General features: G+C 33.2%; 1 protein-coding gene across 3 annotated transcripts in view; it reads left to right on the top strand.

Moving 5' to 3' along the window:
* The window catches only part of SYBU (syntabulin), a 93,567-nt gene that overhangs the window by 14,660 nt on the left and 54,216 nt on the right, over positions 1–24,691 (top strand). For all 3 annotated transcript variants that reach the window (XM_023496456.2, XM_012541773.3, XM_031947128.1), the window contains exon 4: positions 20,471–20,668. In XM_023496456.2, coding sequence (XP_023352224.1) covers positions 20,471–20,668 — 198 coding nt within the window. The remainder of the gene's footprint in view (positions 1–20,470; positions 20,669–24,691) is intronic.

Genomic DNA, 24,691 nt, shown 5'->3' with positions numbered 1-24,691 from the left:
TGCAATTACTAAGATAATAACAGCTGTACAAAAATAATGATTATCTGCTCAGTAGGAAACATTTTAAATTTGTATTGGTTTGAAGGTCTTTGTTGTGGACTCAGAAAGTATTACACAGCATCTAATGCGTTGTCAGCACTTAGTACATGACAAATAAATGCTTTGGGGACCAAATAAAGACTGTCAATGATTAATAAAAAGAGAACCAGCTGCCTTAATAGTAAGTAGTTTTACAGGGTTGTTGGGGTTTTTTTTTTTTTGTTGTTGTTGTTGTTAATATATTCATGCTTTTTAAATTTTCATTCTTTCTGTATAAAGTCTTTTCACTAAATTCTTTTCTATCTTTTCCTGCATTTTAATATATCTATAAGAAATAATGACAGTATTTTTTGGTTGATTTTATAGTCTATAGTATATGGAACGCTGACTCTCATTTATTAAGGGACATTTTCTTCTTTTTATTTTGTTTAAATTTATTTGTTGTCCCGTATTTAGAACAGCTACAAATTATAGAGGCTGATGACCTGTTTGCATTTGGAAGATACATATCATCATTAATCTGATACAATTTACAGCATGCTGTGCATTCCTCTTTTCTTACTATGGTGAATAATTACTCCTTAGAACAATGAGGCATTTGGATTGTTGGATATTCGCTAGTTCTCCTTGGAGGTGCTTTGTAAACATGGCAAGTGAAAGAAATCTTTTATAAAGGAATTTGGTTTTCTTATGATAAATTGAAAGGAATATTTAGGCTAGATTGGTAAATTCTTCTCATTCACAAATTAATTTGTTTTACTTTCAGAATCTTAATGGCAAAGAGACAAAGATGGCAAGCATCCTTCCAATCCTGATAGTTCTGTATAGGGATCTAAGATCACTGTTGTTGTTTTGTCAGGTAATTCTTGATCCCATCTGGGGTTTGGCAAAGATATTAGATTCGTTTGTCATTTCTTTCTCCAATTCATTTTATAGATGAGGAAATTAAGTTGAACTAGAGTTAAGGAATTTTTCCAGGATTACACAGATAGTAAGTCTCTGAAGCCAAATTTGAACTCAGAAAAACAAATTTTCCTGACTCTAGGTTTGGCACTCTACTTACTATACTACCTACCCTTGAGATTGCTAGATGAGAAGTTTGAGACCCAGGATTTTATTACTGGTTTTGCCACAAAATAGTGTATGATCCTGAGCCAATTATTTAAACTCTCTGACCCTCAGTTTCCTCTTCTGTAAAAAGGAGATAATAATTTCTGCCTCACTAATCTCATAGTATTTACATTAGAAACAAATGATACAATCTAAGCAAAAACACTCTATAAGCATATTAAGGTGATGTAAATGAAAGATCTTAGCATTCTAGAAATAGGGGATGCTTTTAAAATGGTGTCAAATCAATAAAGATAATATAGAGCAGATGAGATTCTGTGAGATCTGTCTAATCAAAGACTTTATATGGCATGATCTCAGGGAGTATTTTGATTTTTATATTGGATGCTTAGTGGCAGGAAAGATTTCTTTCCCCTTCTGCTTGTACCAGCACCTAGGCAGGAAGGCCAATTAAAGCAAATTAATGCCTGACTGGTGTCCTGCTATGACGTGATGATGCCTACAAAAGTTTGCCAGGCACATACCCACCAAAAATATTCCTGGTATGTTTTTCCTTTTGTCTAATTGAGGAGGTTGGAAATTGGATTGTAGTAAACAACTAGATGTATTGTTAGAATTAAACTGCTAAATGTGAGCTATATCGCAGTATTCTACTGTAATTAAAAGAATGACAACTGGGGCAGCCAGGTGGGATAGTGGTTAGAGTACCAGTCCTGAAGTTAGGAAGGCCTGAGTTCAAATGTGATCTCAGACACTTAACACTTGATCCTAGGCAAGTCACTTAACCCCAATTGCCTCAGCAAAAATAAATAATTAATAAAAGAATGACTATTTGGAAGAGAAGGGTGGGCAAAGAATTGATCTTGTTATGGATTTTGTACTCTTTTTAGGTTAGTGATATCTATACATTGTTCCCAAACAACTCTGTGTGTGTGAGCGTGTGTGTGATCAGATACCACAATCACAGAAATACCTATCTAACCAAAAAGGTTAAAAATTAATGTCAAGTTAAAGGTTAAAAGGTTAAAAAATGTCAAAATGACTATTATCTGTTTGCAGAATATGTGTGGGAATGTGATAACAACAGATAAGACTGATTTCAATTAAGGTCATTTTTTTATCTGATCTATGATTTTATCCCCATAAGGAATTTTCTCATGATCTTTTCTGCACCTTAATTGTCTTAGATAGTTGTCTAAAGTTAAATGATCTTAGATCTATATCACAGAGAGATAGTGAAGGTGGTTAAAGCAAGAAGCAGCCATAGCAAAAGGAATATTATCATAGCTGATGTTTTCTATGATCTGTAAATAGTGAGACTAATTCATAGTTTGTGCACTATGTAAAGAGATCAGATGCAGATGTAAAACTGAGATTATTGATTCACTCAAGAAGCTTACATTTTGGGGGCAGCTAGATGGCACCAGATAGATGGCAGCTAGATAGAGCACCAGCTCTGTAGTCAGGAGGACTTGAATTCAAATCTGATTTCAGACACTTAACACTTTCTACCTGTGTGACCCTGGGGCAAGTCACTTAACCCTAATTGCCTGAACAAAAAAACAAAAAATAAAAAAAAAAGCTTACATTTTATTGTGGAGGATACCACATTCCACAGATAAGTACAAATTATTATTTGAGGGACTTACAACTTGGAGAGTAAGGAAAAACCTCAAGGTGGAGGTGGTACTTAAATCTAGGCCTTGAGGGAAAAGGAATTAGGAGTTCTAAGAGATGGAAGAAAAGAAGGAAAGCATTCTAAACATGGAGAACAGCTTATGCAAAGAAACAGGATAACAAGTAGGTCAGTTTGATCATGAGCAGTCAGCCTAGAGATATAGGCCGAACCAAATTGTGAAGATCTCTAAATACCAAAAGAAGTATATTTTATCTTGAAAGCAAAAGGGAGCTACTTAAGCTTCTTGAGTAAGAGTAGCATGGTCAGATCTGTCTTTCAGAATATCAGTTTGGCAGCTATTTGAAGGATAAATGAAAAAGAAGAGATGTTGATTTCAAGACCAATTAGAAGTCTTTCTAATTTCAATTTGTCACTCCAGTTAAGAAGTTGTGACAGCCTAAAATACTTTAATTATAGTGTGGGTAGAAAAGAGACAGATACAAGACATGTTAAGAAACAAGAATCAACAATATTTAGCAAATGGTTGATTTGAGAAGGGTAATCGAGAGTGAAGAATGAGTTCTAGACTGAACCTCAATGGCCGTAAGAACAATGATGCCTTTAACAGAAACAGGGAAGTTAGGAGGAGATGCAAAAAGTGATTTTACCTTTAGGCATTTTGAATTTTATATGTCTCTGGAATGTCCAGGTGCAGAATCCACATCCACAGGCAGTTGGAGATTCAGGACTAGATCTCAGGAGAGATTTGAAAGTTTCCTATGTAGATTATGGAGTCATCTGCACAACAGTGATAATTGATTCCATGTGAGAGGATGTAGTATAGAGAAAAGAGAGGAAAGGGGAAAGTATGGAGCCCTTGGGTATGCTCACAAATGGGAGGCCTATAGGCGGGACATAGATGGTGATCAGGCAGAAGAGACTGAAAAGTATCAGATACTTTTCAGGTAGGAGAACCATGACAGATCAGTGTGATGGGGTACAAGAAGTCAAGAAGATAGTCATTCAGAAAGAATTTAAAGGCTCAGGCCATCTTCTACCCAAGGGGCAAAAAGCTTTATTGTGACACCATGAAGAGAGCAAACTTCTTTAGCAGAACAAGAAATTATGCCATCAGGCAGGCAAAGTTCCTAATGAACTCCCAATTAACAATGAAAAGGGGTAATCCTGCAATGCATGAAATTTAATTAGGGCCCACTTAAAAACAAAAAAAGGCCTTCTTAAAGACAAGATGATTGCCCACCTGACTGCCACAGACCTGGTCTTTTGCTTGGGTCTTTTTCATCCCTTCTAGTATCATTGAAAATCCATGAAGAAGAGCATGCAGAAAGAGAGAATTATCAACAGTGTCAAATATTTCAGAGAAGTCAAAAAAGAAAGAGAACTGAGAAAAATACATTAGATTTTTTTAATAAGGAGTTTATTGTTGACTTTATAAAGAAAAGATTAACTAAGTACTGAGAACAAATCATATTTTAAGGCCTGAGAAGTGGATGACTGATGTGGAAGTGAAAGCAACAATAAAGACAGTTTATTTTCTAGAAGTTGTGTTAGAAAAGGATAAAAGATAAATGCCTTTGTTTAGTACTTATAATATGCCAAGTAGTAAGATAAGTACTAAATATATTAAAACTACTAAATATATTAAAACAACAAAAAGAAAGAAATTCTCTGCCCTTTAGGAGCTTTTTTTTTTTTTTTAGTTTTAATATTATTTTATTTTTTCAAATATATGCAAAGATAGTTTTCAACATTCACTTTTGCAAAATCTTGTGTTCCAAATTTTTCTCCCTTTCCTCTTCCCTTCCTCCTCCCCAAGAACACAAGCAATTCTATATAAATTAAACATGTGCAATTCTTCTAAATATATTTCCACATCCATCATACTGCACAAGAACAATCAGATTAAAATGGAAAAAAATACAAGAAAGAAAAAAAAAAAGCAAACAACAACCACATCACTCCCCAGCACCTATAAAAGATTGCCTATAGGACAAAAATGCAAATTTCTGCAGTATTTCTGGCTCTCTTCAATCTGATCCCAATCACCTTTTAGACTTAAATTTGTATTTCTCCCCCTTGTGCATATTTTGTACTATTTCTTTTCACTCCAGCCAAATTGTACTACTAGCTTTTACCTGAATTTGGCATTCTAACTCCTACAATTACACAAACTTTTCTTCACATCTAGAATTTACTCCTTCTTCTTTGTAATATTTTTGAATCCTAGTTTGTAAGGGTCACAGGAGGAGCCGCACATGGCAGTGGAAGGAGCTACACTAGTTTACCTTCAATTATATTGATTATATCCCAGTTATATCCCAGAGTTAACACAATGCCTTATACTCAGTAGGTTTCTCCCTTTTGTAAATTGTAGAATTGAAAACAAGGAAATAATGAATCAGTATAAAACTAAGACAACTAATCAGTATAATATAAGTGAGGCTATTAAGTGTTTGCTTTAGTTTAATGTTTTACTTGTGGCCTTTGGCAACTCTTATTAATGCAAGGTTCTCCATAATCTAACTTTCTCTTTTATGATATACTTCCTGGTCTTTCAGTGGCTAATACTATAAGATAGGATAGAATTGAAAAAAAAAAATTTTGGAAGAAGGATATTTTTTCATTTGATTCATGTTTGTTAAAGGAAGGATATTTTCTCATTTGTTTCTTGGTTCTTAAAGGTAGTTACTAGTTTTCATATTAATTTATAAAGAAGGAGTTTTGTGCTATAAGAAAATCATTGTACTTTGCTAATTTTTCCTACATGTTTATGTTTTTTTCAAGGGAATAAAAAATTTAGTTGTGTTTCATATTGATAGTATTTCCTGAAAAAAACAAAGATTTAACATAATGTTAATAATAGCAAATATATTATTTACATATACATATACATATTTACAGTTATAGGGTATTTTATATCTATTGTAATATGATTTTTGGAAATGATCATTGTGGGAATTTGCTTTGCCTAATTATGCACATTATACCAATTTCTTACATGTTTGTTTTCCTTTTATTTTTTCAATGAAAAAGGGAGGTGAGAGGGAGAGAAAATACATTTTTGCCAATTAAAAAAATAAAATTGCATTTTACAAAATCATAAATTATGCCATTGGTTCTCATAACAATTCCATGGTGGGGAGGTAGTATAATAGTTTTTACTCTCACTTTATAATTGAGGAAACTGAGGTTCAAAAATATAACTGATTTGCATAAATTAATAAAGGTAATAAATGGCAGAGCTAGGATTTGAACCCAAGTCACTTCAGGCTATTGACCATATGATTCATATGCTCAGTTGTTTTCTTAACCTTCTTCACCTCTTATCTTGATTTTATCCTCACCTTTTCCAGATTTGGAATCTTAGAAAAAAGGAAGCAGTAAACCCTTGTGGATGTCATCCTCAGATAGGTATCAAGGACAGTGGAAATAATGCTGACTTTGGGTCAGAAAATCTCAGTTCAAAATCCAGCTCCTTTGCTTACTTTTTGCATGACCTGAGGAAAGTCATTTCTATTTTCTGGACTATAAGTTAATTTTTGTAAAATGAGGTGTTTGGACTGTGTTCCCTAAGGTTCCTTCCTGTCCCAGTTCCTGTGGTTCTATGTACATTTTTCCACAGGAAAAACTAAGGCAAATGAGGACTTGGAAACTTATCTAACCTCACTCACCATTTTTAAAAAACTGAATCTTGGTTTGACTTTAAACCAAGCATAGAAATCTCTGAATAAAATTCATAAAGTACAAAAATGTAGGTAGATGATTATCTCTTCTTCAAGCAATAAGATAGTCATTCACCAAATAATTGTTCAATAATATATGACTGGTATAGACACAACTTCAGAGAGAAAAATGTATTTAGAATTATGAGAATCAAGTCCCTATAGTTCATTTTTGTCCATTAATTTCATAATTCTATTATAATGATTTTTATAGAGCCTTGTCAGAGGACCAAAGATTTAGAGCAGGAAATGACCTTAGAGGCCATCAAGAGCAACACTGTTCTTTTGTATTTCATGGCAGTGAGGTCTTAGAAGTTAAGTGTCTGAGGACACATACAGATAATATATAGTAAAGCTAGGATTCTAAGCCAACAACCACCTTAAACCACCACACTTTCCACCATGATTATCACTTTGTGACTTTTCATTTTTGAAAAAACAGATGGTGCATTTCAAGGGGAAGACATTAGCTGAGAATTTTTCCAGTAATGTGCTACAATCCAAAGGTATCACAATGGTGGGCATTCCATTACTACAGATGTTAAATTAGGGATATGAATGTGTTGAGGTTGGGAAAGGGGGACCCCTTAAAAGTTTGTAGAAAAGTCCCAGGCCAAAAAAATTTGCAGGCTTGAACCCATTAGACATGGGTTCCTTAGCCAAGAAGTCAGAGCTTTATTGCAATAGTAATGCCATTACAAAGCAGGCTGAATTGTAAGGGAATTCAGCAGAGAAACAGAAGTAAGGAGATACATTTATCCAGCTTTCAATCATTGATATGCTAATTCTGTGGCTCATAGGTAAGAAGGAGTAGTCTCCAGAATTTGACAGATTATTACTGACCAGATTATAGTCAGCAATAGGGTATGGGGGTTCCTGAGGCAGATTCCAAAGCTAGAAGATTTAGAACTATTGACTTATTGTTAGAACAGAAGTCCCCCAAAGTCAGAGGACCCAAAACCCACCACTATACTTCCCTAGAAGCTATACCATATTAAATGGATAAAAGGAGTGGAAATTAAATTGGTGAAAGTTTTCTTTTTCCTCGTCCAAAATGTTCACAATTTCCTCAAGAACTTCTTTTGGTGGTTTTAAATTTTGAAGTTTCAAAGTGGCAGCAGCTTCCTGTTTTGTTGAGCACCTAGCCAAGACCTTTTAGGACATTTTTAGTGGTATGCTCCATGAATTAGAAAAGAACCCCATAGATCATGTTAACCTTTTTATTTGGCTGCTATTTTTTCTTTTTCCAGTGAATGGAAGCCATCATTACCCTCCAGGGTGCATATATCTGAAATAGTAGGAATATAATCTTCATGCAGCAACTGCCTGCACTGAATGTTCCAACAACAGCTCAGCTGACATAAATAAGAGCCAGTGAACTTCAAATGAAGCATGGTTTTTGCACATGTAGACATATGCCAAGTTATGCTAAAAGGGTTTTGAATGTTTGGTCACATTTTTTTTAAACCAAGTATTCAACATCTTGCCATAACTGAATGGTTCAAGATTTTCTGGCCAAAAAAAAGCTTTTTCCCCCAGTTCTGTGTGCTATGAAGAGCTGCAAGTGAATTCTGTCATTTTCTTATTTTCAACCTTAACGTGATCTTATAGAAAATCATTTGAACTCAAGTCTGGCATGTGAGTTTTATTATCTGAAGAATTATGAAGCATTTTTAAAAAGTTTAATGTGTTATTAAATGACCACATAAAATAGAGCTCACATCATAAAATTGACTTTCAGGAAACAGATCCCACTATTAATATAGGATGGTTTGAAACCCCAGAAATTCCATAGAATCAACAAATATATTAAATAACTTTCATATATGAAAATGACAATTTCTTTGATAGCTAGAATTTCTATAACAATTTAAGATTCACAATGGCTTTTATATATTACTATTTCATTTGATGAAGGAGTAGATACTTGAAGGTTTAATGATTTCACCCAGATTTGGAAACCATCTGCACACTATGTTGATACCATGTATGTATACAATAGTTATACTACCAAGTAGAAAATAATTCATGTAGTAATAGACAATCAATGCAAAGGGAACTTTGAAGAGGAAACAATCTGAAGATTCTTGTCTGGAATCAAGGAAATGCCATTTGAATTGGGACCCAAAAATGCATAAGATTTGGAAAAGTATGGGGAAACAGTAGGAAGAAGGATTTTCTTTTTGACAGAAAACAGCTGAAGACACTGAGGTAGAAAAGTCTGGGGTTATATCCTGGAAACAGCAAATAATCTGTTTTGGCTAAAACTTAATGTTTTTAAAGGGGAATAGTAGAAGATAGGGCTACAAATGTGAATTGAAATCCAAATTATAAAGTACCTTAAATGACAAGAGGGGAGAGTTTAGACTTAATTCCAAATATAAAAATGTCTTTTTTTTTTTTTTTAAATGAATGATATAATCCTTCTTTTAAAATATTAACTTTTGTAGAGTAGATTGAAGAATGGTCAAAGTGGGAAACAGAGAGACCAATCAGGAAACTATTGCAATAGTCCAAGTAAGGGTGGAAACAATGGGCACAGGGGACAGTTCTTTTGGAGGAAGAAGCAAAACTAACTCAGTGACTTTCAGGAGAGTGGTCAGAGCAAAAGATTTTTATTTGACACAGATATCCAAGTTCCGGCTATAAAAATGGATGAGATCCACAAGGGAAAAGATAGAGGAAAGAAGGAAGAAAAAACATTTACAAGGCAAAAAGAGTAAGAAGTTAGTGGAAATCTAATAGGACAGTTATTAGAGGATCAGGAAGCTTTTCTAAGGGAATATGCAAATAACTATGTAACTAAAATTAGTTTTAAATAAATCTAAATTGATATAAGTATAGTAAAAAAGCAATTTATTAAAAGGATGATTATTTACCTTTTAAAGTTGTTTGTTATGAAGCAGAGTAGAAATACTTCTGGAGAAATTGTCTCTGAACCACTATTGGCAAAACTGTTTTGTGGTCTCCAGTGTTTAGGGCAGCCAGAGAAGCAGGAGTAGAACAAGCACAGCCTGGTATTTTGGAAGCCAAGGGAAAAGAAAGTCTCGAGAAAGGAGGGGTGGAGATAGGTTACTCAGCACTTTAAATATTGAAGAGAGGTTAAATAAGGTTAGAGGTAAGAAAAGACTATTAAATTTAGAGATCACTAATAACCATTTGAGAGACCAATTAAAAGAGCTGAAATCAGATTGAAAAGGATAAAGGAATGGATGGGTAAAAGGAAAATAGACAATGAATTCAAACAACTCTTTTGAGAAATTTAGCAATAATCAGATAGAGAAAAAGAATTGTTGGTAAGGGGCAAACTAATTTTAGTATAGGTGAGTCCTAAGTGTATTTGTAAGAAGAGAGAGTAAAAGATCAGTCAGAAGTCAGAAAAGTCAGAAGTTTCTCTTCACTGATCTAACTATAGGAAGGTCTTTAAGGTCTGGGCTTAAATGTGGAAAAAAACCCAACCATGTGTTATAACTATATATGTTCATGTGTGTATATACATATATATGTGTGTTTGTGTGTATGCACATATAAAATATATATTTATGGAGAAAGACAGAGACAGAAACAGAAAAAAAACAGCCAAGTGAAATCAGTAAAGATCTGGCCTTGACAATCAGAAAGAGTTAATTTCAAGTTCATCCTCTTTTAAATACTGGCCTTGTGACATGGGGCAAATCATTTAACCTCTCAATGCCTCAGGAAACTAAGAAATAAATTGCAAAGAAGATATAATCTTCTTTGATCAAGAAAGTTTTCTCATTGGAACACTGGACAAGTCAACCTCTTAGGCAACTGCTCTGAATTGTCACAGTAAATTTTCAATAGATTTCTATACCAATAAGATCATAGGTTTAGGCCCAGTTTATGTCTACAGTAAGCTAGGCCTTTGCATCTCCCCACACCATCCTCTCACCCAATCTATTTTAATGTCTGCTTTTTTTTTTTTACTTTTCTGCAATCTCATGTAATTTATAACTGATTTTTATAAACCTATAAAAGTCAGAGACTATCGGAAGTGAAAGATTGCTTTGAGCTATCACCTAATTCAGTTCCTCCATTTTACAGATGAGGAAACTGAGTCTGAGAGAGATGGTATGATTTATCCAAGATCACATACCCAGTTAATGGCCAAAATGGCCCTTGAACTCAAGTCTCCTGATTCAGGTTCTTTTTGCAACTCTTGAGCTATATCAGTCAGACTCTATTCATAACAATAAAGCAAGAAAAGCATTCATGATGATTTATAGAAGACAGTGAATACTAGTCCTCTCACCTACAAGAACTGACCTTTAGGGAAAAGTTAATTTTTAAATGAATATGACTATAACCTAGATCTTGTTGGGTGCTAGCCTTATTGCATTATTCCAGGGCTAGAAAGAAGAAAGGATTCTAATATGGGCAAAGCATCAAATTCTTGGCCCAGGAAGGAACACATGCTTACTTTCAAGTGGATTGCACCAAGTAACATGCTTCAAAACATTTAGAGGTTGGAAACATAACCTGCCACAGAATCAGTCCATTTGTTTGTTAGGGAGGAGAGAAGAGGAAGGTGGTAGAGAAAGAAGAACCCAAATGTTTTTGTTTCATTTTGTTTTAATCCTACACTGTTTCTCCTAAGAATAAAATGCATACAGAGTCTATAGCAAACCACTTAGTGCCCTTGGCAGAAGAAAAGGAACTATAAATGGAACTTGATGGCAGGAAAATCCTTAGCTTTGTGAGTTTTTTTTAAAGAATTGTACCCTCCCTTTCCTTTAGACTGACAAGTCCTACACACCCTTTTCCTAAGGTCTTGGAATCCCTGCGTATGTGAAATTCAGCCTGAAATGTACATTACAGGCAATCCTCTAGAAATTAGAAGCATGACACCCAGTTTTTTTTGGTTTTTTTTCAAGCTAGACCTTTTTACAAGTCTACGACATTTTGGAATCACTGCCATTTTCTGACCAGGGACAATTTCCTCATGTTGTCATTAAAATTTCTCCTTGGCATTTATTTGTAACATGATCTGTTAAAAACTAGAACTGCATGAAGGGGGTAATAAATCTTCCAGTTTTTTTTTTTTTAATGCTATGAAGTTTTTCTTCAATACATTTGAAACTATTGAAACTATGTATTCAATACACTTGAAACCATTGAAATAAACCACAAAACATCACTCCTGAAGTGAGCAGAAGGTTTTCCTTTCTACAAACTATGAATGGTGTATATTGCATGGGTTTTTAGGATCTTAAGATTTGGGATCTCCCTGTATAATTCCTTTTTTTTTTTATTTTTTTATTTAATAGCCTTTTATTTACAGGATATATGCATGGGTAACTTTACAGCATTAACAATTGCCAAACCTCTTGTTCCAATTTTTTACCTCTTACCCCTCCACCCCCTCCCCCAGATGACAGGATGACCAGTAGATGTTAAATACATTAAAATATAAATTAGATACACAATAAGTATACATGACCAAAACGTTATTTTGCTGTACAAAAAGAATCAGACTCTGAAATATTGTACAATTAGCTTGTGAAGGAAATCAAAAATGCAGGTGGGCATAAATATAGGGATTGGGAATTCAATGTAATGGTTTTTAGTCATCTCCCAGAGTTCTTTTTCTGGGCGTAGCTGGTTCAGTTCATTACTGTTCCATTGGAAATGATTTGGTTGATCTCGTTGCTGAGGATGGCCTGGTCCATCAGAACTGGTCATCATATAGTATTGTTGTTGAAGTATATAATGATCTCCTGGTCCTGCTCATTTCACTCAGCATCAGTTCGTGTAAGTCTCTCCAGGCCTTTCTGAAATCATCCTGTTGGTCATTTCTTATAGAACAGTAATATTCCATAATATTCATATATCACAAGTTATTCAGCCATTCTCCAACTGATGGACATCCATTCAGTTTCCAGTTTTTAGCCACTACAAAAAGGGCTGCCACAAACATTCGTGCACATACAGGTCCCTTTCCCTTCTTTATAATCTCTTTGGGATATAATCCCAGTAGTAACACTGCTGGATCAAAGGGTATGCACAGTTTGATAACTTTTTGAGCATAGTTCCAAACTACTCTCCAAAATGGTTGGATTCGTTCACAACTCCACCAACAATGCATCAGTGTCCCAGTTTTCCCACATCCCCTCCAACAATCATCATTATTTTTTCCTGTCATCTTAGCCAATCTGACAGGTGTGTAGTGGTATCTTAGAGTTGTCTTAATTTGCATTTCTCTGATTAGTAATGACTTGGAGCATCAGGAGGAAGCCGAGAACAATCTGCTTCAACCTAGCCTCAGACACTGTAGCATCACTGATGATCCCCAATCCCAAGGATGAGAGAAAAGTGGAAGAGGTAGCAAGCAAAGGAGTTGGAGGTGAGGGAAGGTGTCACATGAAAAGGGCAGGTCAAAGTACATACTTAGCAGAAGAGTGCACTAGAAACAAATACCCTTTAGATGCTAGTGTCCCTGAGTCCCAAACCTTTTTCTCCACCCTATTTATGACTCTTTTTAAGCCATTATTTTTAGTTTATATATTCTGAGTGGTTGTTTTGTTCATAGCAAAACAGAATTATAGTAAAGTTTGTTTGTTCCAAAGAAAACACCACAAATAAATCTTATGTTCCCTATGGTATGTTGGTTAAAAATTCCCTATGGTCAGTTTCCAGGATAATTGGACTATTTGTTTTTATATAATTTGTGAAGACATTATAATCTGTTCATGGGCTATTTGACATGGTTTCATATTACTTGTGGTTAACCTAACTGTCTCAGAACTCCACAGAGAGCCATGTCAGCATCGCCATAACCCAAGGACATTTCATGTAAGGTTTCAAGGTTCCTGAGACTGTGCCATACTGAATCAGAACACTCCCTGGTCCATCTGGTCTGACATTCTGCTTCCAGCAATGGTACCGGATGCTGAAGAAAAGCCAACTGACAGGCAAAACCCAACTGAGCCAATTGTTCAAAAGTGCATAGAAGGAAGCACACGACTGGGTGATACCCTGATGAAATTGGCCTCTTTTCCTTTGCTGTGGGTTTAGTTTGTATAGACTCAGATACTTTCCTAGTAAAAGGAAAACTAGCATCTTTGCCATTTCTGGAACTGGATTGCTTTTTGCAATTTGAGCTGTGGCCAAAACAGGCAAATGTCACAAGGCTCTGTGAGTAATGGTCTTGACAGATCCTCTTTGGCAAGAAGCATGCTGCTATGCCATCACTGCTGGCATGGTGGTGAGGGTTGACTTAAGGACTGAATTACAAAGCTAGTGATTCACCAAACCCCTTTTCTGTGGTCCATTTACCCCCTCCCCAGCATCTGGATACAGTACAATACTAGATACCTCTCACATTAGATGCTCAATAAGTGATTAATTCAAAATTGAATTGATTCAAAATAAAGAAACTCTAATGTGGAAATTAATTTAACATAATGTCCCTTAAGTCAATATGCACTCAAATGATAAGTAATGTGAATATAGGTCAAAAACAAAAACAAAAACAAATAACTTGTGGAAATAATTGCTACTCAACCTCTATAGACAAGAAAGTTTTTTTTTTTTTTTTTTGGTTTCTTTTTTAGGGGACAGGGCTGAGGCAATTGGAGTCTTTTGTTGGGGCAATCATTCAAGGATGATAGAGTTTTCCTAAGTAGTATAGTTAAATAACAAAATTAGGTCCAAAGAGGTGATGACATTTTATTTTGAGATTAAAAAAGTAAGTTTCATTATACTGAAGAACAGTATGTTCCAGACAGGTGTTTAGAAGTAACTGTGTTTGTTTTTCATTGCATATAGGAGATTTAGGTCAAGTCTTATTTCTGCTTTTGACCTTTGATCCCGAGACAATGGGTAGAGTACTTGGACCTGAAGTTAGGAAAGCCTGTGTTTACATGCTGCTGCTTATTAGCTGTGTGACCCTGTACAAGTCACTTAATCTTTCTGTCTCAGTTTTCTCAATTGTAAAATTAGATTAATAATAGTACCTACTTTCCAGGGCTCTTGTGAAAATAAAAGTTAATGAGATATATGTAAAGCACTGAACATAGTGCCTGGCATGTATTTGTTTCATTCTTCCTTTAAAGTAGTTTAAAAGAATAATCAGAGTAAAAACAATAACCCATTTATTTTCTATAGTAGTTTGCAGATTTGTTATTTACTAATGGGTCTAAAGGTATAAAAAAAAAGAATAGAAAAGTTCTACTTACATTGGTGACAAGGTTACCATAATAATACCAATATAATAAATGTTTCATAATAAAAATATAGTTATGGCTGTTTGCTTAATATAAATTAAACCAATGAACCAATAATAAACCTTTATTTAAATAAATTATTATTTCTGTACTTTTGTCAATGCATGATTTTTTTCAATTAAATGGGAATTCCCATTTATCCTTTGTAATCCTTATCTGTTGGTTGTCATTTTTTTAACCACAACTCTTTTATAGAACAACTAATACATACTAGAGAATTTCCTCTTTTTCAAAAAAGAACAATGGGATACTACTGTACCACTAGGGGTGTCCATCTATTTAACAAGAATGTCAATGATGATAAGTAATTAGCCTATTTCCTTTTCCAGCCATCTACATTCTCAGTAATGTCTTTTATGCCACTTCTCACATTGATGTCAATATGTTACACATAGTAGTCTATCATGTGACTTAATATTTTGAGTTATTTTAATTTTAATTCTTCTGAGATCATGATGTTCTATGATTCATAGCCATATAGCACTGCTAGAATAGTACTGTTAAATAAATGAATTTTTTCATTAGAGGACAATTTGGAATCTTTTAAAACTGCACAATTTGCACTATAATTTGAAATAGATTGAACTAACCCTATCACATGGGAAAAAGAAAAAGGATGAAAGCATAAATGCTCCCAACTAGACCAATACCTCATTAACTCTGTGTGTATGTGTGTGTGTGTGAAAGAGAGAAAGAGAGAGAGAGAAAGAGAGAGAGAGAGAGAGAACAAGGAGAAGGAAAAGGAGGAGGAGGAGGAGGAAGAAGAACAAGAAGAACAAGGACAAGAACAAGAACAAGAAGAACAAGAAAAAGAATAAGGAAAAAAGAAGGAAAGAAGAAGAAAGAGGAGGAGGAGGAAGAGGAAGAGGAGGAAGGAAAGAGGGAGGGAGGGAAAGGGAAAGAACAAAAGCTAATCATTATTGTAGAGAGATCTCAGATAGGTAGTACAGACAGAAAATGAGTTCTATATTAAGTAAGAACATGAAATCAGAATGGATCACATTTGGGAATTGTGATGGTTTTTGAACACCATTATTATAAATTGAACTATTTTCATTCAGGTCAATTTATGCTTTTTTGCCTTTTATAAAAATAATTATTATTCAATCTCAATATTTAAAAACAATTCTTTATTAGTAGATCTTAACTTTTCACAAGGGTTTACAACTCAATTATTAAAATCATGATTTATTTGGCTCAAGATTCTATGTAACCTGAAAAGTTAATGGAAATGAATAACTTTTCTTTCTGATGTTATTTTTAAAAATGAAATTTTGACAATCATCTAAAATAGTTGAATTTGTTAATTAGGTTTCATCCTTTGAAAGCTACAGTAAAAGTTTTCAAGAGGAAAAATGACTGGAGAAAATTAAAAGTAGAAGGAAAGCTGGAAAGTTAGCTTGGAAACAGATTGTAAAAAACCTTGAATACTGTGCTCAGATGTTAGAACTTTAATAGACAATGGGGACTAATTGATATTTTTTTGATAGGGCAATAATAGGAGCTATGCACTGCACAGTTTACTCTGGTGATAGTATAATGGAATGAAATATGGAAAGAGGGAAGGTAGGAAGATCAGTTAAAAGGCTGTTAGAATAGTCTAGTTAAGTTGTAATTAGGGAATTAATTATGGTCTGAACCATGGAAATAGAAAGAAAAGGAAGGATCCAAATTATATTTTAGAGACAGAATTTATGAGTTAATATTTTGTGTGAAATGGATAGAGGGAAATAAAAAATAATCTGGAGGTTTACAAACTTTGAGCTGAGGGAAATAGGTTGTTAATCCTTCTTCATATACATAATGGCTATATGAACCTGATAAGTCATTTAATTTTTTAGCATTAGTTTACTCATCTATGAAATGTTACTAATAATATTTATTTCCCAGGATTGGTAGGATAATAACATGAGCTAATATATGTAATGTATTTTGCAAACCTTAAAGTTCTATATAAATTTTAGCTATTATCATTATTGTTATGGGGGTAGAGTATTATTGGAAATGGAAAGTTAGAAGCTACCTTAAATCTATGCTCCTAAGTATTTTGATTATAATTGTGCCTTTCTAAACCATTTCTGTATTTTTAAAGGAATTTCTTAGGTATCTAAACCAGTTCTAATGTGAGAGGTATCTAGTTATGTTAATATTGGAATACATCATTTCTACAAATTAGCACATAGAAAAATTGACAGAAATTATATACAATATAAAACGTACTTGGCCTACTTGTATATTTACTATTCCAAGTATACTTGTTTACTTGATAAGCTTTGTAGATTTATTATATTATCCCACGAGCAAGGAAAATATTCATAAAAAGATAAAATGATAGTTTTAAAAGCTGAAAAGGCCCTTGGAGAAAATTTAATTCAAGTTCTTCTTTATTGAGACCTCTGGAGATATTTGAAATGTTTTGTAAAATATTTTGCTTTAGAACAATTAAAACCAGGCATTTTGAAGGCTCTTCGGTAAATTATATTTTAAAATAATAAGACTTTTACAACAAGATTAAAGGTATAAAAATTCAGATACCATCAAATAAAAAAAGATAGTATAGAACATGAGACTTCTATCGTAATACAGCTCATAAAAAAAGAGAAATCAATTATATTGAACTATAGTAAATATTTGGCAGAGGATCAATCAAAAAGAATAATACATAATTTTAGCTTTTATGGTAATTTGTTAAAGATTATATACATAGCTATGCCAAGCTTTAAATGTTTGTTGATTGATTGGTTTGCTGATTGATGAAAAAATTTTCTGTGTCTTCACATGGTCACCACATAGGTGGTTTAACTATTAATATACTCTGAATGAAAAAAAATAAAGATTTCTGGAACCCTCGCAAAATAATTTCAGTAGTTCAGGCATACATAACCTTCGAGTCACAAATTACTGTTTTAGACCAGAGAGATATGTTCAAGTTGAAGATATTTAGGTTAAATATTGTATAAAATCTAATATAAGTGCTTGAAAGAATCCAATGAAATAAATAGCGTTTTGTAGAGTAAATAATCTTTTTTTAATATAAATAACCATTCTCCAGTTGTCTGTTTTGTTATTTTTGTCTGTTATGTTATTTTTAAAATACTCTGCTTTATCAAAATATAAATATAAGATTCTACCATCACAAATACACAATTGAGTAATCTATGTACAAGGCATTTTATAGGACACAGGTGTAATCCTCCTTTTGACTTTGCTTGTGTTTGAAGAAGTCTTTACTCATTAAATTCATTAATTTCAAATCATGAATGTGGTAATAACATACAACTGAGAAAATAAGAAAAGCTTTTTATTGAATATAAGCTTTATCATGCTTATTTACTCCAAATGGCACTATGCCTGATAGTGTATGTGTGTGTACATATGCATGAGGCAGACACAGGGCTATTTTTTCTTATAAGCAAAAAAAGCAGCTTCCTATGATTAGTCTGAAAAAGAGTGGAGAATTTAAAGCTATGCCTTTCAGGTACTAATAATGAACAGATGACCAAATCTTCTGCTTGCTCACCTGGCTTGAGAGAGGTGACTAGGTAATGTGGTGGATAGAGTCCAGTACTTGGTATCTGGAAAACTGACATTCAGATTCTTCCCCCAAACACTTATGCAATATCAGTCAAGTTTCTTTTTCTCAGTTTCCTTATCTATTTATTTACTATTTTTTTTAAAAGGTGGGGTGGAAATAACTGCAGAATCTCTTTGGAGGTTAATGTAAGTTGGTAAACATTTATTAAGTACCTACTATGTGCTAGGCACTGTGTTAGGCCATTAGGGATACAAAGAAAGGCAAAAGGCAATCCCTTCCCTCCAGGAGCTCACAGTCTGAAGAGCAAAAGAATCAAGAGAAAGAAGATACCTAAAGTACTTTGTAAACCCTAAAGCATTTTATAAATATAACGTATTATAACGAATGTTTAAGTAATTTGGTCTAACATAGAAATTACTCTGAAGACCCTTTGCAAATTGCCATAGACTACTTGAAAAAAATAATAAATAATTTCAACAAATGTGTTAAGCACTTACTATATGTCAGGAACTGGTTTAGGTGATCAAAATACAAAAAAAAAAAAAAATTCCTGCCCTCAATAAACTTTCATTTTACATAAATCATAATTTAAAAAATAAGGGAATTTATAGAGGGATGGGGGGAATGGGGGGGAAGGTACCAGAAGTCAGCTTAATATTTAAGAATATATTATAGGCTAATAGCTGGGAAAGAGGCAGGAAGGAATGGCAGAGATACTATTTTTCATATAAGCAGGACTTCATTTCACACCCAGCTGCACCTCTTTGGATGTCATCATATCCCCAAGAAACTCATCTTCCTGCAAGATCTAACAAAAATTTTGATACTCATTTGATACTCACATCTCCTCAATACCCTCTGCTTACAGGGCAGAACCTCCACTTAAGGAGGGTCCTCAGGCCAGCCATTTCCAAGCCAACTGTACTTCCTTATCTTCTTTACTAACTAAGTTAGTTGACCTCTCCCATTCCCTTCTCCGACCCCTTCTTTTCATACCTTCCTTTCATATGTTCCCTTTCTCATTAGATTGTAAGCTTCTTGGAGACAGAGAATTTCTTTTTGCATCTTCAGCCTTTAACATACTGTTTAACATATAGTAGGTACTTAATAAGTTTATTGAATGAATGAATATAGAAAGTAGCACCTGAACAGAGTTTTCAGGAAAATAAAGAATGAGGAAAATATATATTCAAGGCATAGTGGACAACTTGTGGCAAGAAAGATCATCATAAAGTTCCAAAAGGAAAATTATCTCAAGTGGTCTTACAGATCATATGATGGGATGAAATCAGGGGTATGTTGTTATTTAATGGTTTCCAGTCATGTCCACTATATGTTAATGTTTTGGGGTTTTCTTGGTTAAGATCTTGGAGTGGTTTGCCATTACTTTCTCCAACTTATTTTACAAATAAGAAACTGAGACAAAAAGGATTAACTGATTTGTCCATCACTATACAGCTAGTTAAAGTCTGAGGTCAGATATTTGATCTCAGGTCTTCCTGATTCCAGACCCTGCACCCTATCCACTGTGATACCTAACTGCCTTAAGGGATATGTTGATAAAACTTTAACAATTGGTTCTTCAAAAAAAAAAAAATACCAAATTTTAAATTTAATCTAAATTATTAGCATCTTCTCCATCACTTCCTTATGTATAGACAATCAACAAAGCAATTATTAATTTCCAAGGTATAAATGTTCAACTTGAAAATTTAATAATTTATCCCAGACAGCATATCTCTGACTGATGGAGATATATAAATAACTTTATTGTACAGAATAATTAATTATTTCTAATCCAAGAAGCCCAGAATTTTTTTCAAATACTTTTTAATAACGTATTGATTTTCTTTCTGACTTAAGTAAACTATCATTGTTTTATTATAAACTTTTTTAAAAAAAACTCTTTTAGCTGTTGACATCATTTTCTATATAACCACTAAATCTTTTCCTGTCTCCTCCCCTTCCCTTCTATCTACCTTGTACCTTGCCCCCTACTCTATTGAAAATAATAAATACATTTATATAATAGTCTAAGATTTTCATGAAAGCAGGGAAGAAAATATAAAAAAAAAAAAAGGTGGGCATTCTGCAAAATGTGCCCAGGACTACAATAAAATGAGGTGCATTTACTTATGAATCTATAGCTCAACAAATTTTTTGCTGTTTCCATTGTATTCCTTGATTAACTATCAGCACTTTTTTTGGCTTCTTGTAGATGACACTGGATGCCCAAGTAGCCAGTCAGTATCTCCTGTAAAGACTCCTTCAGATACTGGAAACAGTCCAGTCAGCTTTTGTCCTGGAAGTGATGAAGATTTTACCAGAAAGAAATTTAATATTGGAATGGTTGTTGAAGGAAATACCCAGTCATCCCGCTATAAGAAGGAACCAAAAACCTGTCTCACCAAGCCGGGTATGTATATACCATATTATTATTTATATTTATATTTATATATATATATATGTATGTATATATATACATACATACATAGATAACACAAAACACGCATATATTTTATGTGTAGATATGTATATGTATGTATTTATGTGTATGCATGTGTATATTTCACTATCCAGGTGTGGCAATTAATTCTAATTAAACAGTGAACACATATTCTTCTCCTAAGTAATAGAGAACATGGGCTCTCTATTGGGCTCATAAATGATTTCTTTCCACAAAGAAAAGGAAAATTTACTTGACTCTCTGCAGCAAAGAAAGCAAATTCTCATTTATGGCAATGGAGGGGAGGAAAGCAAGGTCTAAGGAGCTGAAAGTCAACAATACAAGAAAATGACAATGCTACTGGAGCCAGACTTAACTACATTAAGATATTTTTCCTGATTTTTAAAGTTACAAGATTATGATAGAAAGAGGGGAAAATGCAGAAGATGAGGAAACGTGACTACCCAAGAAAAAAAAATTGTCAGCAATAGTTATTTTGATTTCATTAGTTAATAATATATGTATTGTCAAAATATATAATAATTCTAATTTAAAGGTAGAAGATATTGTCTTCATTAAAATTTAAAGATCATAGATCTTGATGTTAGAATCCAGAGAAACATATCAAAATTTAGACATCATTGTCTTTGGTATCAAAAATAGCTTCTGCTTCTCAGTCAGAAAAATTTGATCTAAGACTTTCATGTATGTTCATCAGTTATGGACCATGTTTTGATTTCTGGTTAATGATGATTATACTTATTTGTGGCTTAAATTCTAATCATCTCCATTTTATCAGAGTCAAAGCAAAATATTTTCTGTGGCTGAATATTCTCTGCTATTTGCTTTAATCTTTCCTGAGTAATTGATGTCTATGCTACTCAGACTTTCCATTCTCCTTCAAAACCTTTTTGCTTACTCATAAAAGGTAATTTACTGTAATATATGAAATTGTACTTGCTCTTTCAATATTTGGATGAAGGCAATTGTTGAAAAAAATGTACAGTTCCTAGCAGAGATATATGAGTGCTTAGAGAGAGGGTCCAGTGAATGTTAATTGAGATGAATTGTTAAAATCTGATCTTTGTAGAAAAATAAAAGGAAAAAGAATGTTTTATTTAACTGAGGGTTTGAAAACTACAGAATCTAAGTGTAAGAAGACTATTGGTTAAAATAATTTAGAAAGCTTATAATTTTCAGGTAGAAAAGTGGAAATGAGTTAGGGAAGCTATGAAATAACAGCAAAAAAGGAAAAAAGTTTCATTGTACATGGGTGGGAGAATGAAGGGAAAGGGATGGGGAGGATAAGTATTCAAATGAAGAAATCAAGGTAGATTATCTAAAAGGAATTGAATGTTATTTCTCACATCATTCCTCTACTCAGAAATCTTCAGTGGCTCTCTATCACATATTTAAAAAGGCTCAAACTCCTTTGTCTAGCATTGGAGACTCTCAACAATATCCTAGTAGCCCATATTTCCATCTTTTATCTCAAATTAAGCCCTGATGGCATTCTATATTCCACCTAGATTGGAATCTTCTGTGCTGCTGGAATATGCATTGTACTCTCACAGCTCTATGCCTTTGCTCAAATAGTTTCCTGTTCCTATAATCCTTTCCACTTTGAAAAAAAAAAAAGTTGTATGTAATAGAAAGAGCAGTGGATTACAAATCAGCAGAAATATTATGATTATAAATTCTTAAATTCTTTACTTATCCTAGTGACTGTGGGGCAAATCATTTAACTTCTGTGAGCATCAGATTTTTTGGCATATAAAATAAATGGGTTTAGACTAGTAGATCTATAAGGTCCTTTCCCTGTTTTTTCCTGAGACAACAAAATATATTACAATAAAATTAAAAAGTTGAAAAATAGAAGAGAATGAAAGGTATCTAACATTAAAAACAGAAATAAATTGAGAATAATTGGATTTCCTATAAAGTATGACCAGACCAAATCCTGAATACCAACTTTCAAAAATTCATAAATGAAAACTTAACAGATCTACTAACAACAAACATCCAAAGTAAAACTAGAAGGAGTCCACTAGTCCTATCCAAAAAAGAACCCTAAAATGGGGAAAAGAAATAAGGGAATAAGCAATCATATAGTGTGCCGAATATTTCAAGTGGTCTGCTAAGTGATTTATAAATATTATCTCATTTAATCTTCATAACAACCCTGGGAGGTAGGTACTATTATTATCTCCATTTTATAATTGAGGAGACTGAAGCAGATAGAGGTTCAATGAGTTGCTAGTTAGTGTTTAAGAACAAATTTGAAATTAAGTTTTCTAGACTCCAAACTCACTGCTCTCTATACACTGTTTCATCTGTATCACCTCACTGCATAATGAAGAAAATTCAATAAATTTATACTCTCAGGAATGTACAGAAAAAATTTGGAGCCTCAAAGAAAATTACTAAAAGCAGCCAGATAGAGTTCAGATACCAAAGAAACTGTGGTTTGGTTGTGAGGATTGCATAAAATTTGGCAATCACTATAATAAAAGATAGAAAACCTTGGGATAAAGAATTTTAAAAAGCAAAAATTAGTGGATTACAGCCAAGAATATCTTACTCTGCCAAATACAAATGGAGCTTTCAGTGAATAGAGAAGTCTTTTAAACCTTGAAAAAAATACCAAAGTTGAATAGAAATTGTGAAATGTAAATACAAGAATAAAGAAAAAAAAAGGAAAGTTAAATAAATTTGAGAAATTGGAAGGGGCTAAATGATATTGGGAAACTTTCTAATTGGAGGAGAAAAGACAAATGTCCCTTCAGAACTCTTAAAATTTTGCTGTCACAGGGAAAATTAACTAAGACAAATGAACAATCTGGGTGTATTTTCTTTCTTTTTTAATGATCTGAGAAAAGAGAAAGAAATGGGTAGATTAAGGAAGAGATGAGGAAAGAGGGAGTGGAATTATTTCTCATAATTGGGGCACATGAGCATAAAAGGGCATAGAAACATGTAGGAAGGGTGGAGGAGTGGGCATCAAATAAATCTCAAGTTTATCTGAACTGGAAAAAGGAATGTTGATTACACAAATAAAGTAGTACTGAAATACTTTAAATTGATCAGAGAAAAAAATAATCAGAGTTTAATAGGAAGAACTGAATCAAGGAAAAAACAGTCAAAAGCAATCTAATAAGTTGCCCATATTAAAAAGAAAAAAGAAAATACATAGCAAATCAAGAATAAAGCAAGTTCTTAGAAACTGTCAATTTATATAGCAACAAAGTCAATAATTAAATGAAATTAAACAACATATACAAAAATAATGTAAACAGATTGATAAAATTAGACCCAGAAATAGAGAATGGGGATAATACAATCTCACCAAAAAAAAAAAAAAAAAAAAATGTTGAACAATCAATTAATGAATTCTCAAAGGAAAACTACACCAGTAAATAATATTTACAAATAAATCATTTCGGACATTGAAAAGTTAATTTCAATATTAAAACACTGTTTGCAAAAATAGGAAAAGAAAAGATTCTTTAAAAATTTCTTCTGTAATACAAACATAATCTTGATTCTTAAGACAGGGAGAGACAAAGCAGGCACTTTTTGTAGGATTAGAGAATTTATGTGGTAGCAATAGGGACTAGATTTCATTAATCTATTAATCAGAAGATTTCATTAATGTTGGGAATTCACAAGTAATTAATGTAGGTTGGTATCCTTTTTGCAGTTTATAGTCTTGGATAATTCCTGGAGCATTGAAATATTACATGATTCATCTTGGGTCACACAGCCTATATCTAACCAAATTTTCCTGATTTTATTTTTTTTTTTTGTAATTAGCAAAAAACAGAGGAATACTTAGTGACTTTTTGTTTTAGGTAGCTCAAGCATCAAGTTTTACTTTTTTAAAATGTGCTATTCTGAAAGGAAGCTACTGGTATGTGAGGAAAATGTGTTTGTTGACCTAAAGTTCTCTAAAAGTTCAATAGAATGAATCTGTCAAGTTTACCCCTAGGTAGG

This window comes from Sarcophilus harrisii, chromosome 1 (assembly GCF_902635505.1).
Source record: "Sarcophilus harrisii chromosome 1, mSarHar1.11, whole genome shotgun sequence".
NCBI lineage: Eukaryota > Metazoa > Chordata > Mammalia > Dasyuromorphia > Dasyuridae > Sarcophilus > Sarcophilus harrisii.
The sequence above is the reverse complement of the archived record's forward strand: the minus strand, read 5'-3'. Positions and strand labels throughout refer to the sequence as shown.